The sequence below is a fragment of the Octopus sinensis genome, linkage group LG10, assembly GCF_006345805.1.
Source record: "Octopus sinensis linkage group LG10, ASM634580v1, whole genome shotgun sequence".
NCBI classification, from domain to species: domain Eukaryota; kingdom Metazoa; phylum Mollusca; class Cephalopoda; order Octopoda; family Octopodidae; genus Octopus; species Octopus sinensis.
In genome coordinates, this window is record NC_043006.1 from 452501 (window position 1) to 467889 (window position 15389).

General features: G+C 43.7%; 1 protein-coding gene across 1 annotated transcript in view; it reads left to right on the forward strand.

The window, feature by feature from the left end:
* Nucleotides 1-15389, forward strand: part of LOC115216335 (leucine-rich repeat serine/threonine-protein kinase 1) — a 210202-nt gene that overhangs the window by 84727 nt on the left and 110086 nt on the right. The window contains exon 2 of the mRNA XM_029785561.2: nt 7382-7623. Within this exon, the coding sequence (XP_029641421.1) occupies nt 7382-7623 (242 nt within the window). The remainder of the gene's footprint in view (nt 1-7381; nt 7624-15389) is intronic.

The window sequence follows — 15389 nt, forward strand, 5'->3', positions numbered from 1 at the left end:
GAAATATTTCCTTGCTTGGATACAGGTGACTGATGGGAACAGGAAGAGCATCCAGCCATAGAAAATATGCCTCAACAAATTCTGTCTTACTCATGCAAGCATGGATAACTGGATATGTTTAAACGCTAATGATGATGAATTTTTTTAATTCTTTATCATCATCATCATCATCATCATTATGAGCATCAACACCTCTGTGTTTGTTATTCAATATTTGACTGGTTACGAGTTCTTTGTTTCTGTCAATATTCATTCCAGTCAAAGAATGTGCTATTTGATTGCGTTGACCCCCATTACTCAACTGGTACTTATTTTAAAATTAGACGAATGATTTCTGCTTTGAGTCGTGAAGTAACAGGACTCAGAACCAGTGTCTGTCCGAAAACTCGCAGCGAAGGGTCATATCGGAGTGCCCTGCTCAGTAACTTACCTGTAGCTCGTACAGAACCTCAACGCATCGAGGGAGTTGCTGAACCAGCCACTCATGAATTAATAGCCATCGGAGTGCCGGAAGATGTGGCAGATCTGCAGGCATTCATTGGAATCACAGCTAGTGTCCCTCCAAAAAGTGCTTCCCGCCTTACCCGACCGGGATCCAAACCCAGGCTGATCAGGCTGTTGTTTACGGGCTTTACTGAGGCGTGGACATTCCATCTGGCTGCTGACAGAGCTCGGTGTGACAACATTATCAACTTTAGAACACGTCCTGGCCTACCACCCGATGTACGTCCAAAGCTAAGATCTGTGGCTTCCCTAAATCGCAACTCTGTGCCACGGGAGAGTTTTAGCCTCCGCGATGATGGGCAGATCTGGAAATTTGTCAAGTCTGGTGAGTCGTGGATAAGGGATGCCAGTTGGACTGAGCAGACTACACCCACAACAGCAACTGGCAATACAAAAATCTTGAGAAACTAACCAAGAACAATCAGCCATCCCCTGTATATCATCATCTGAAATCCAGATATAAACTGCTGTCCTTGAATGCCCGTAGTTTATGCAACAAGGTGCATCTTTTTGTCTCCTACGTCAAAAGTATCAACCCAGATTTCATCACAGTCACGGAAACATGGGCGCACTCTGCACTCTGTGATGGAGTTTTCAGCATAGCCGGCTACAACCTGTTCCGCAAAGACCGCATTAATCGCCGTGGAGGGGGTGTGATGATTTATGTTCGATCAAGTCTATCGGCAATCCCCTGTGATGATTTGAATCAATCTCAGCAGGAGGTACTTTTCTGCAATATACACATGACCATGTCAACACTTCTGCTCGGAGTCGTTTACCGTCCTCCAAATTATCACCAAGACGCACAGCTTTTCGATATCCTCAGAGCTGCTGCCATGAAAACAGCCACATATGTGTATATTGCGGGGGACTTCAATTTCCCTGAGATTGACTGGGAGGCCTTCCATTGGCCGCAAAGTGCAGACGATTTCCTTGAACTGGTGCTGAATTCAAATTGGTCCCAAGTTGTTACCTCCCCCACAAGGGGTAACAACACTTTGGATCTGCTACTTACCGCTTCTCCTGAAACAATCATTAGTGTCACTACCGAAGAACCTTTAGGTGACTCTGATCATTCCATGATCATGGCCGACTTGTCTCTGATTGGTTGTAACAAAAAACTCAACCATCTTCAGACTGCCCGCTTTGACTGGAATAAAGCAAACTGGAGCTCTTATTGTACTGAGCTGCAACGCCCAAACTGGCACGAATTTTATGCCTCTGGAGATGAGGACACTATACTCCAGAGCATTCTGAATTCAATATGGGCAGCATGTGCAGCATCAGTACCACGCAAGCACAAAAAACCACCCAATAGTGCAATTTGGGAGACTGCAGCAGTCCGACTTGCCAGGAAAGAACGCCGTAATGCTGAACGGGAATACAAATTGCACAAATCAGAGAGCAACAGAAAAAAGCGCAATAGGTCAGCCAACCACCTCAAGCAGGTGACAAAAAAGGCAGTGCTTGAATTTGAACAATGCATTGCAGCTAACCCTGACAGCAAAGTGTTCTGGAAGTATGTGCACTCAAAGCAGAGACCCCACTCTCCAGTTGGTCCCCTTCGCAATCCCCACACATGACAGATTACTGGCAATTCCGAAGAATGTGCAGAAATCATTGCTGGATGCTATGCCGGCATCTTTACTGTCGAAGACCAAAATGTTCCATCTTCATCACCACTGACATCGGACTCTATATCTACTATGCAATTTACACCAGCAATGCTGCAACGCCACCTTAAGAATAAACGCAATTATGCCTCTCCTGGTCTCGATGGTGTTACATACCTACTTCTCAAACGCGGTGGGTACTTTCTTCTAAGCCAACTTTCTCTATTCTTCCAATTCTGTCTTGACAATGGTGTTACTCCAGAACAGTGGAAAACTGCCAGTGTCATCCCTCTGTTCAAAAAAGGCAACCGCACATCGCCTGTCAACTATCGCCCCGTCAGTCTTACTAGCTGCATCGCCAAACTGATGGAATCCTGTGTCAGAGAAACCCTCTGGAACTTCTGGAAGTCTCACAGCCTTATCCAGCCGTCACAATTTGGATTTATTCCTAACTCCAGCTGCTGTAATCAACTCATCGAGTTTCTTGAGGACGTTACCCAAATCACTGATCGCGGATCCTGGGTGGATGTTGTTTACCTTGACTTTGCTAAGGCTTTTAACTCTGTGCCACACAAAAGACTTATGGTGAAACTTTCTGCGTTGGGTGTAAGAGACGAACTCTATAACTGGTTGAAGTCCTTTATTTTCAGCCGAAAAGAGGTTGTCACAGTTCTAGGACAGCACTCTTCGCCCTATAAGATGACATCTGGTGTACCACAGGGATCTGTTCTAGGCCCCCTTTTATTTGTTGCATATGTTAATGACATAGATGCCAACTTAAAGAATGCCACAGTGCTGAAATCTGCAGATGACATCAAGCTGTACCTCGAAATAAAGAGGTCAAATCCTGTACACTATAGATCTCTATTGCAAGCAGACCTGGACACAATGCAGCAGTGGATCATGGACTGGCAACTCAAGCTGGCTGTGGACAAATGTACCACCATGCATTTGGGGAGGAGAAACCCAGCGTCCACCTACTCCCTCCACAACACTAGTCTCAAAAAGTCTTCATGTGAACGTGACCTGGGTGTTATTGTCGACAGTGATTTGCGTTGGACAAAACACATCGCTAAAATTGTCAAGAAGGCTGAGGGTGTCTTGGCATCACTCACCAAATCCTTTGTGAGCCGCTCTCCGGCTATCTATCTGCGGCTTTATATAGCTATGGTAAGACCTCACCTGGAATTTGCATCACCGGTCTGGAACCCCTATCTTGCCCAGGATATCAATCGTCTGGAAGCTGTTCAGCGACGTGCAACCAAAAGAATACCCTCCATCAGGCATTTGCCATATCCTGAACGCCTTACTTCCCTGGGCATGGACACATTGAAACTCCGACGTTTGGCAGCTGACTTGGCAGACACCCATAAAATTATCAACCATCGTACAAACAATAACTCTGAGCACCTTTTCAAACTCCACCCATCTAACACCTGTGGACATATTTACAAAGTAAGAAAACAGCACAGCTCCCATGACTTCAGGAAACATTTTTTCACGCTGAGGGTTGCTGAAGCATGGAACAAACTGCCGGCATCAGTTGTTAGTTGTCGGAGCACTGCATCCTTCAAAACTTCCATGCTTCCTGAGATTCGCCAACACTACACTTGATTTTCTCCCCTCCATACACACACAAGCATGTATCTGACTCATACATTGTTCGCTTTCCAGACATTTTTACATTACTGCATGTACTTTATATGCACTTTCTGACAAGTTGTGGTGCACCTGAGCACTGTATACAATTAATTTCATTATTATTATTATTATCAACTTCAAACAAAGGAAAGGTATATGTTAACTTGAACAACTCAGTATATAAAGGTAGAAATACTGAAAAATATTCCCTGTCCCCCTACCCCACTTCTCTCTCTCCCCCACTTCTGCCAATCTATTAAGTATTGATTTCAAATTTTGGCACAAGGCCAGCAATTTGGGGGGAGGGGGTAAGTTGGTTACATTGACCTTATTACCCAATAGATACTTATTTTATCATAAGGTGGCGAGCTGGCAGAATTGTTAGCACGCCGGGCAAAATGCTTAGCCGTATTTCATCTGCCATACATTCCGAGTTCAAATTCCGCCGAGGTTGACTTTGCCTTTCATCCTTTCAGGGTCAATTAAATAATTACCAGTTATGCACTGGGGTCGATATAATCGACTTAATCCGTTTGTCTGTCCTGGTTTCTCCTCTCAGTGTTTAGCCCCTTGTGGGTAGTAAAGAAATAGGTACTTATTTTATCAACCCCAAAAAGATGAAAGGCAAAGTTGACTTAAGGAGGATTTGAACTCAGAACATAAAAATGGATGACATGTCACTAAGCATTTTGCCCAGCAAGCTGGCTGAATTGTTTCTGCCAACTTGCCGCCAACAATTCTTCAAATATTAATGATTTCTCATGTTGGCACAAGTTTATAATTCTATTGGTGGGAAAGTAAAAATCAGTTCAATGAACCCCAGTACAAAATTGGGACTCAGGCAAAAATCATCTCTCATAAGATTTGAACTCAGAACCTAATGGTTTATAACTAAATATTCATTTCAAATTTTGGCACTAAGCCATCAAGTTTGGTAGAGGGGATTACATTGACCTCCCCCTCAGTGTTCAAGGTGCTTTCTTCGACAATCTAATAATGATAATAATAATGATGATAATGAAATTATTGTATACAGTGCTCAGGTGCACCACAACTTCTCAAAAGTGCATATAAAGTATATGCAGTAATGTACAAATGTCTGGAAAGCGAACAGTGTATGAGTCAGGTACATACCTGTGTGTGCATGGAGGGGAGAAAATCAGGTGTAGTGTTGGCGAATCTCAGGAAGCATGGAAGTTTTTAATGATAATACTACCAACCTAATGCTTTTCTGTAAATCATCGTCATCGTTTAATGTCCGCTTTCCATGCTAGCATGGGTTGGACGGTTCAACTGGGGTCTGGGAAGCCAGGGGGCTGTGCCAGGCCCAGTCTGATCTGGCAGTGTTTCAGACTGGGCCTGGCGCAGCTTCCTGGCTTCCCAGACCCATTAAAATATATTCATTACTAGCAGTATCGTCCGGTGTTGCTTGGGTTTGTTTACTTTTCGACCCTTTAGAATTGGAATTTTTGAAAAGTAAAAATTTTGCATTATGTAGCTTGTTATTCTCTTTAAGTGAACATTTTTTTCTGGTTGAAATACACCGCAAAATGGCGACACAGCAGTCAAAAAATCATAAAAAATAGGGATTTTCCTAGAAAAAATGCACCTTTTTGATATAAAAAGTTTTTAGTGTTAACATGGTCCGATTTGAATTTTTTCTTCTACGGAATGAAGAGCAAGCCTTCTTCTATCATACTCTCAATTTTGGTCAACTTGCGCCACTGGGTCTCGGAGGAGATAGTGTTAGTTGAAGGCTACCAAACCTGCCACACACAGACAACTTCAGCTTTATATATAAAGATCGTTGATGCCACAAGAACCTACAAACCTTTGGGAGAACGTGGAATAATTATTGTTTGGAATAGTGAATCTCGAAGCTCAAATAAAATCACAAACTACAGTATGGATACATTGGGTTGGAAAAATCCTTTTGGAAAAAAAAACCCAGTTGAATGCTGTCCATGGGACTTGAATCTTCATCTCCTGTCATGTCTACAGGAGATGTGAGTTCAAGTTCTATGGGCAGCCTTTGACATTTTCCATCCAAAAGGGTTTTCCAACATAATGTTTACATGCTGTTGTTTATGGCTTTATGTGTGCTTCAAGATCCACTATTCCCAAAATAAAAAATACAAAAAGGATTATTCTATTCTGTTGTGTCTGGGGAGGGTCATTCTCTTTTCGTGCCTTATTATTTAACACACTCACCAGTAAAATTTCCACTTATTTCTTATTTTTATTTTCCTAAAATGTTTGTTGTGCCTTTGCACCCTTTTCGATAGTCTTGACTCTGTCCCTTATTTACACTGTGTTCCTTTTTGTTTGTTTGTACGCATGAGTGTGGGTCAGTGTGTGTACCTATGCATGCATGCCTCTACATATGTATGTGTGTATGTATGTATGTATGTATGCATGTGTGTGCATCTGTATGTATGTATCCTGCATATTAATGTGTTTGCATGTCTGTGTTTGTGTATTTTCTATGTATGTGTGTGTGTGAGCGTGTGTTTGTATATGTGTGCACCTCTGTCTCCTTGTGTGTGCATGTCTGTGTGTGTGTTATGCAACTATGTACCATGTTTGTATGTATGGATGTGCATCTCTATACGTGTGGGTCCGTGTCTCCATATGTGTCCTTATGTGGAGTAAAGTGTGTGTGTGTGTGTGTGTATGGTCATGTGTTTCAGTCTCCATCATTTGCACATGTGTGGATGTCTGTCCTCATAACCTATCTACCTATCCGTCTCTATGTTGATCTCTTTATTTTCATATCCATATGCTTACAAACAAAAAAAAAAAATGTGCATGCACACACCCACACACTCACACCCACACACACACACACCCACATACATACATTTATCTACCTAACGGTCCACTAACTATTCTACTCTACCTGTGTAAACTGTGGGTATGGAGGTATGGTATTTACTATGTATATTTCCTATTTAGTATTGGGGAGGTTTCATTTATAAGGACGTACTCCCATATTTGTCTGAGTGTTGGGTCTTTTTGGTGCTTGGATAAGATGCAGATGTCAAGCTGACCCAAGTTGCCTCCATGGTGGTCTTTGGCATGGTGGTAGAGTACGGAGGACTGTTTTTTGATTATTCTATACTCTTTTTACTCTCTTTTACTTGTTTCAGTCATTTGACTGCAGCCATGCTGGAGCACCGCTTTTAGTCGAGCAAATCGACCCCGGGACTTATTCTTATAAGTAAGCCCAGTACTTATTCTATCGGGCTCTTTTTGCCAAACCGCTAAGTGATGGGGATGTAAACATACCAGCATCGGTTGTCAAGCAATGCTAGGGGGACAAACACACACACACACAAACACAGACACATACACATATACATATATACCAAATCCACTCACAAGGCATTGGTCGGCCAGGGGCTATAGCAGAAGATGCTTGCCCAAGATGCCACGCAGTGGGACTGAACCCGGAACCATGTGGCTGGTTAGTAAGCTACTTACCACACAGCCACTCCTGTGCCTATGTTTATTGTATTTTATGTTTATTGTATTTTAAGTATGTTATTTCTTACTTTTGTTTCTCCTTTTTTTTTTATTTATTTATTGGATTTTTATTTTTGTTTTCCTTTATTCGTTTCTAGAATTAATCCAAACCATAAATGAAATGATTATGTTGGGAATCAACCCGGCTGAAGTAGCTACGGCTGACAAGAAGTTGCTGGCAGTAATCAAGAATCACATGGAACACTCTGAGAAGATCCAGGCCCTCTATCTGGTGGACGGTTCTTCTATGTTGACAGCTTGCTCTAATCTTGGACTGGAATTGTGTCAGAAGTTTTTGCTGACTAACAACATTTTTAATTCTTTCGAACTCAATGGAAAGGTAAACTAATTTTGGGATTATCTTCATTTTCATTGTTGTCATCTTTGTCACCACCACCACCACCCCAGTGCATCCCAGTTAGTCAACAAGAGGCTGGGTGCCCTAAGCTTTTTGGGTCAGAGATGACTTAAGAGTTAAACAATAACAACAACATCCTCAGCATGAACATTATCATATGAGATAAATATTTATATATGTTTCTGAGTATGTGTACATTACATATATGTATGTGTGTGAGTGTTTATGTCATCGTCATCATTTAACATCTGTTGTCCAAGCTGGCATGGTTTGGACTATGTGTGTGTGCATATATATATATATATATATATATATATATACACACACACACACATTCTTCATCACCTGAAGAAATGAATACATGAATGTTACGTACTGTACCATAATCATCCCAGGAATATGGAATATGATCATATGAAACATGTGATTTGTGGAAATGTGCATAGCACTGCATTAAAATATTTAAAAATTCCATCCATGGATTATTATTATTATTATTATTATTAAACCTGGGACGAGGTGGTGAAGCATGACCTTCGAACTTTAGGTCTCACCGAGGAAATGACTAGAGACCGAGACCTTTGGAAGTATGCTGTGTGTGAGAAGACCCGGCAGGACAAGTGAGATCATAACCCGTGGCCTCTACATGGGATGTAGCCAGTCCACTAATGCATACCTTTCCTTCTTGGGACACAAAACTCTATTTGTGAAGACTGTTATATGTATGGAAGCAGTATTAAATTAAAACAGGTGCCTCTGTATCATACTTAAAATACCATAGTAAATGAAGGTAGCCAGCTCTGCTGGGTGTGCAATGGTAATCATCATCATCATACGTCCGTTTTCCGCTCTAGCACGGGTTGGACGGTTTGACCGGGGTCTGTGAAGCCAGGAGGCTGCACCAGGCTCCAGTCTGATCTGGCAGTGTTTCTACAGCTGGATGCCCTTCCTAACGCCAACCACTCCGCGAGTGTAGTGGGTGCTTTTTACGTGCCAGGTGAGTCTGGCATCGGCCATGATCAGTTGGTGCTTTTAGTGAATGTATAATAAAGTTCAAGTCTATCGAGAGAAGAATTGTGTATAAGAGGCATCAGATGTAGTGTACATGAGAAAAGACTGTGTTGATATGGTCATAGGATGTGTTTGAGTGAGAACAGCTGCATAAAGAAGTTCCAGTTACTAAAAATGGATGGAACCTATAGAAGAGGGAGATGCAGGAAGACAAGGGATAAAGTAGTGAAGACTGACCTCAGGAGATCTCAAAGGACTGAAATGATTAGGGATTTGCTAGGCTTGAGAAGACCAGTCCATCTCGGTAAAAACATGAGGTTGTCAAAACCCATCATTTATGACTAGGCCTTTGTACTCAATCTGCCGCTGCCAGTTTTGTTTTCCTAACACACATTCGTTCATCACTCTTTTAATTACTGTTTACTCAGCTGCTGTAATTATATGAGAGCTGAACCACACATATTTCATCCCTGTTTTTGTGCTACCTGTCATCCCTCTCCTTGGTACCACTTCTTTTGTCACCCGTTCTGCTTTTGCAATATCATCCCTTACTCCTTTATTTTCCACTGCATCACACTTCCCCTTCAACACCCTCTCATCTCTGCTATCATTGACTGCACCGTTTTTCTTTGTCCCTCACTATATCTACCCCTACTTACAACTGCCTTCTGTATCTCTTACTGTGCATCTCTCTCTCTCTCTCATTCCTCACCCACACACTTTGCATCATCTCCCTACTTCTCCTCTGTCTTTGGTTTTATTATGTTGTTGTTATCCACCCTTTATATACTGTCACTTATCACCTCCTCTTCCCTAACCACTGCTATTTCCTGCATCTTCCCCATCCCACATTGAAATTCATAGCTGACCACACCTCCACCTCAGTTCACCATTCACTGCACCCATCTGCATCCCTATCACCACCCCATCACATTCTCATGAACCTACCTATCCATCCATCCACTATCCACTGTCCCTACTCTCTCTTGTATCTACCTTGTGCCCTAAGAGTATGCTCTGACACCCCATCATCACCACCTTTTCTCCCTTTTCCAGCTGGTAGCCATGTACCTTTTCTATGGCAGATCACCTGCTCCTGTCTCTACCATAATTTTAGTTTCTCATCACCATGCACAAAGTCACTTTGTAGGATGTGTGCAGTGCCTAGTAGTGCAATTTTCTGTATGTTATATGTGTTATATGTTTGTAAGTCCTGGTGTTTTTGTTATGTATTTGTCTGAATATTTTTTTATCATGCCTAATGCACCTACTATGATAGGAATTGTTTCTGTTTTTAGATTCCACATTCTGGTTACCTCTATTTCCAGGTCTTTGTATTTTGAAAGTTTCTCCATTTCTTTTAGAGACACGTTGTCATCTGCTGGTATTGATACATCAATTAGAAAGCATTTTTTTTCTTCATGATCTCTGACAACTATATCTGGTCTGTTGGCCTTAATTTCTCTATCTGTGTGTATCGGCATATCCCAGAGTATGGTTGCTTTCTCGTTTTCTGTGACCTTTTCTGGTGTGTGCCTATACCATCTTTTTTCTATTGTTATTTTATAATATTGGCATAGCTTCCAGTGTATATAGGTCCCAACTCTGTCGTGTCTGTGAATATATTCCTTCTTAGCCAGGACTGGGCAGCCAGAGATAATGATTTATTGTTTCTTGTCCATCTCCACATATTCTGCTGTTACTTGTTATATTTCTTTTCATTACATGTTTTTGGTAATTTCTGGTGGGGAGGCTTTGGTCTTGTGCTGCAATTAAAAATCCCTCTGTTTCTGCTTTGAGTCCTGAGCTTCTCAACCATTGCTGGGATTTTTCTTTGTCTATTTCTTTTGCATTTAGTTTAGTCCAGTATTATTATTATTATTATTCATCATCATTTAACGTCCGCTTTCCATGCTAGCATGGGTTGGACGGTTCAACTGGTGTCTGGGGAGCCCGAAGGCTGCACCAGGCCAGTCAGATCTGGCAGTGTTTCTATAGCTGGATGCCCTTCCTAACGCCAACCACTCCGAGAGTGTAGTGGGTGATTTTATGTGCCACCGACACAGGTGCCAGACAAGGCTGGCAGACGACCACGCTCGGATGGTGTTTTTATGTGCCACCGATACAGGTGCCAGACGAGGCTGGGAGACGGCCACGCTCGGATGGTGTTTTTATGTGCCACCGACACAGGTGCCAGACAAGGCTAGCAGACGACCACGCTCGGATGGTGTTTTTTATGTGCCACCGACACAGGTGCCAGACGAGGCTGGCGAACGGCCACGCTCGGATGGTGTTTTTATGTGCCACCGACACAGGTGCCAGACGAGGCTGGCGAACGGCCACGCTCGGATGGTGTTTTTATGTGCCACCGACACAGGTGCCAGACAAGGCTAGCAGACGACCACGCTTGGATGGTGTTTTTTATGTGCCACCGACACAGGAGCCAGATTAGGCTGGCGATCGACCACGATTGGATGGTGATTGTTACGTGCCCACAGCATGGAGGCCAGTCGGTGCGGTACTGGCTACGGCCACGTTCGGATGGTATTCTTGTGTGCCACCGGCACTGGTACCACAAATTCCATTGATGTTCATCTATTTTGATTTTGTTTGATTTTCACTTGCCTCAACAGGTCTTCACAAGTGTCACAAGAAGGAAGGTATGCACAGGTGGACTGACTACGTCCCAGGTAGGGGCCACGGGTTATGGCCTGACTAGTCTTGCCGGGTCTTCTCACGCACAGCATACTTCCATAGGTCTCGGTCTCTAGTCATTTCCTTGGTGAGACCTAAAGTTCGTAGGTCGTGCCTCACCACTTCGTCCCAGGTTTTCCTGGGTCTACCTCTTCCACAGGTTCCCTCAACTGCTAGGGTGTAGCACTTTTGCACACAACTATCTTCAGCCATTCTCGTCATATGACCATACCAGCGCAGCCGTCTCTCTTGCACACCACAACTGACACTTCTTAGGTTCAACTTTTCTCTCAAGGTACTTACACTCTGACGATTATGAACACTGACATTACACATCCATCGGAGCATACTGGCTTCATTTCTTGCGAGCTTACGCATGTCCTCAGCAGTCACGGCCCATGTTTCACTGCCATGTAGCATGGCTGTACGTACACATGCATCATAAAGTCTGCCTTTTACTCTGAGCGAGAGACCTTTTGTCACCAGCAGGGGTAAGAGCTCTCTAAACTTTTCCCAGGCTATTCTTACTCTAGCAGTTACACTTTCAGCACACCCACCCCCGCTACTAACTTGGTCTCCTAGGTAGCGGAAGCTATCAACTACTTCTAGTTTGTCTCCCTGGAACGTGGTAGAAGTTGGTCTCTGCACATTTCCAGTGTTTATTTCTCCTGAGCATCTGCCACATACGAAAACTATCTTCCCAGTTAGCCTACCTTTGACATTGCTGCACCTCTTATGTGTCCATAGCTTACACTTGGTGCACCTTATAGAGTTTCTACCTACACCTTTTCTACAGATCGAGCAGGGCCATCTACCTGAAGTCGTTTGTGGTTGGTCCACCTTCCTACTTATTAGGACTTTGGTTTTGGCTAGGTTGATTCTAAGGCCCTTCGATTCTAATCCTTGTTTCCACACCTGAAACTTCTCCTCCAGTTCTGATAGTGACTCAGCAATTAGGGCAAGGTCATCAGCATATAGGAGCTCCCAGGGGCATCCTGTCTTAAATTCTTCCGTTATTGCCTGGAGGACTATGATAAATAGGAGGGGGCTGAGGACTGAACCTTGGTGGACCCCAACCTCTACCCGGAATTCTTCACTGTACTCGTTGCCAACCCTCACCTTACTAGCTGCGTCTCTGTACATGGCTCGCACAGCTCTCACTAACCATTCATCTATCCCTAGTTTCCTCATTGACCACCAGATAAGGGATCGGGGGACCCTGTCAAAGGCTTTCTCTAAGTCAACAAAAGCCAGGTACAAGGGCTTACCTTTGGCTAGGTATTCTCCTGCAGCTGTCTTACCAGGAATATAGCATCAGTAGTACTTTTCCCTGGCACGAACCCAAACTGCATATCATCTAAGCTAACTCTCTCTCTAATTAACTGGGCTATAACCCTCTCCGTAACCTTCATTACCTGATCCAACAGCTTGATGCCCCTGTAGTTATTTGTATCTAGGGCATTGCCTTTACCTTTGTAGCAGTTGACTATTATGCTGCTACACCAGTCATTGGGTATGACTCCTTCGTGTATCACCTGGTTAACTATACGGGTGACTATGCTATAGCCGACACTACCAGATATTTTGAGCATTCTGCAGTAATTCCTGATGGGCCTGGGGCTTTCCCTGTCTTCATGCTTCTAATTGCCTTAGCTACCACGGAACTATCAACTCGGATAGCTGGTCCCTCTGTTGGGTCAACATTCGGCAGACTCTCTTTATCCCATTCATTTTCCTCATTCAGCAACCTTCCATAGTGGCGTCTCCAAGCTTCTCTCTTTGCATCCTCATTTAGCGCAAGTGAACCATCCTCCATGCGAACACATTTCTCTCCTACCACATCACGATTCTCTCTCACACACTGTCTTGCAACACGAAATACCTCAAGTCTTTCATCCTCACGGCGCAGGACATTGGCAAATTTTCTTTTATCTGCTTCCCCTCTGGCTAGATAGACCTGTCTCCTAGCTTCCCTTCTGGCAGTCTGATACACTTCCCTGCTACCACCGTTCTTCCAGGCCTTCCAAGCCTGTTTCTTTTGTCTAATAGCCCTGTCAACAATATTGTTCCACCACCACGTTATTTTGTGTCTTAAGGGGACTTTGCACCAGCCACAGATCTGGTCAGCGGCTTTCAGCAGGTTGTCCCTCAGAAACGTCCAGTTGTCTTCTACCCCATGTGTAGCTATACCCCCTTCCACTTCGTCAAAGGCTTCAAGTAACATATCTCTAAGTCTCTGTCCATTCGCAGGGTCTTTAAGCTTCCAGACCCTTCTCCTCCATGTTGGTCGTCTTCTAGTCGCCCTCTTAGTCCTGATCCTAAAGTCACTAACTACCAGTCTATGTTGTGGGGTGCATTCTTCGCCTGGGAAGGTTTTGGCATTTATAAGCAGCCATCTTTCTTTTTTTCTGGCAAGGATGTAGTCGATTTGGCTAGTATGCCGGCCCGATCGGTAGGTGACCAGGTGGCTTGTTGGTTTCCTGAAGTTAGTGTTGCAGATCATAAGACTATTCGCATCGCAGAACTCCAGCAGCCTGGTTCCCTCCTCGTTTCGGGAACCATAACTGTAGCCTCCATGTACGCCATGGAAGCCCCCAGCATGTCGTCCAACATGCCCATTGAAATCACCAGCCACAAAGAGAAGGTCCCTGTCATTCGTCAATGAGGTGGTCTGCAGTAGGGTGTCATAGAAACTGTATTTCTGTCCATCGGGTAGCCGATATAATGGTTGCTAATCTATTATGAAGCACTATTCTAATCTTAAGTATTCTGTCACTTACTCTGATTACCTCAATTACTCTATCTATCCATTTCTCAGCGATAAGTATACCCACGCCACCAACCCCGTCAGTGTTCCCTGCCCAGAAAATCTTGTACCTGTGTTCCTTGCCTGTGAGGAACCTAGCAGATCCTCCTCTCCACCTTATTTCTTGCATACAACATACATCAACACGTCTCCGTTCAAGCATCTCGACTATCTCGCCAGACCTACCTTTCAGTGTGCCAGCGTTGAGGGTGCCCACCCTGAGGGGGTGGAAGGTATTGACCCGAGAGGCCCAGGGACGGGGAGCAGTGGCGTCATGTACCTGAAAAGAAGAAAAAAACTCGCATTTGGCAGAATTCATAAGCAAAGCAATGAACTTAAGTTCAACCTGTTACAATACACTATCATGTTTTTGCGCCGTATGGTCACCACCATATATAGAAGGGGTGGTATTGGTTTAAAGCCTTTAGGTGTTCATGGAAGAAAAGCAAAGGAAGGCAAGGTGAGGTAAGGACTTCCGGTACTGGTGGTGGGGGCGGGAGGGCGGGCGCACTGCGCAGTGGGAGAAGACGAGATTTAGGCGGCAGTAAGAAAGGCAAGATTTGAGATGGAAAGGTTTGCGGTCGTGTGCATAAGTTTCTATGAGTGGAAGTTGGGAAAAGATGGGTTAGAGAATTAAGCGACAGAAAGACCAGATTTGAGATGAGATGTTTTTTTTATTATTATTATTATTATTATTATTATATGCCCACAGGAATATGGCGTAGTGGTTAAACACATGGGCTACTAACCCCAAGATGACCTGAATAATAATAATAATAATAATAATAATAATAATAATAACAACATCGAAAAATACCTTAGGAATGAGAACCCAGGTTTGAAATTTCCCCAAGACACCTGAAGAAGGCTGGAGGATATATCAGCTGAAATGTTGTGTTAACAACAAACAAATGAGGACAAATATTTGTTGAATGTAAATAATAAGGGTTAAAGTAAAATTTATATCCCAGAGGCTGTATGAGATAGACAAGTGGAGGTGCAATGGCCCAGTGGTTAGGGCAGCGGACTCGCGGTCATAGGATTGCGGTTTCAATTCCCAAACCGGGCGTTGTGAGTGTTTATTGAGTGAAAACACCTAAAGCTCCACGAGGCTCCGGCAGGGATGGTGGTGATCCCTGCTGTACTCTTTCACCACAACTTTCTCTCACTCTTACTTCCTGTTTCTGTTGTACCTGTATTTCAAAGGGCCGGCCTTGTCACTCTCTGTGTCACGCTG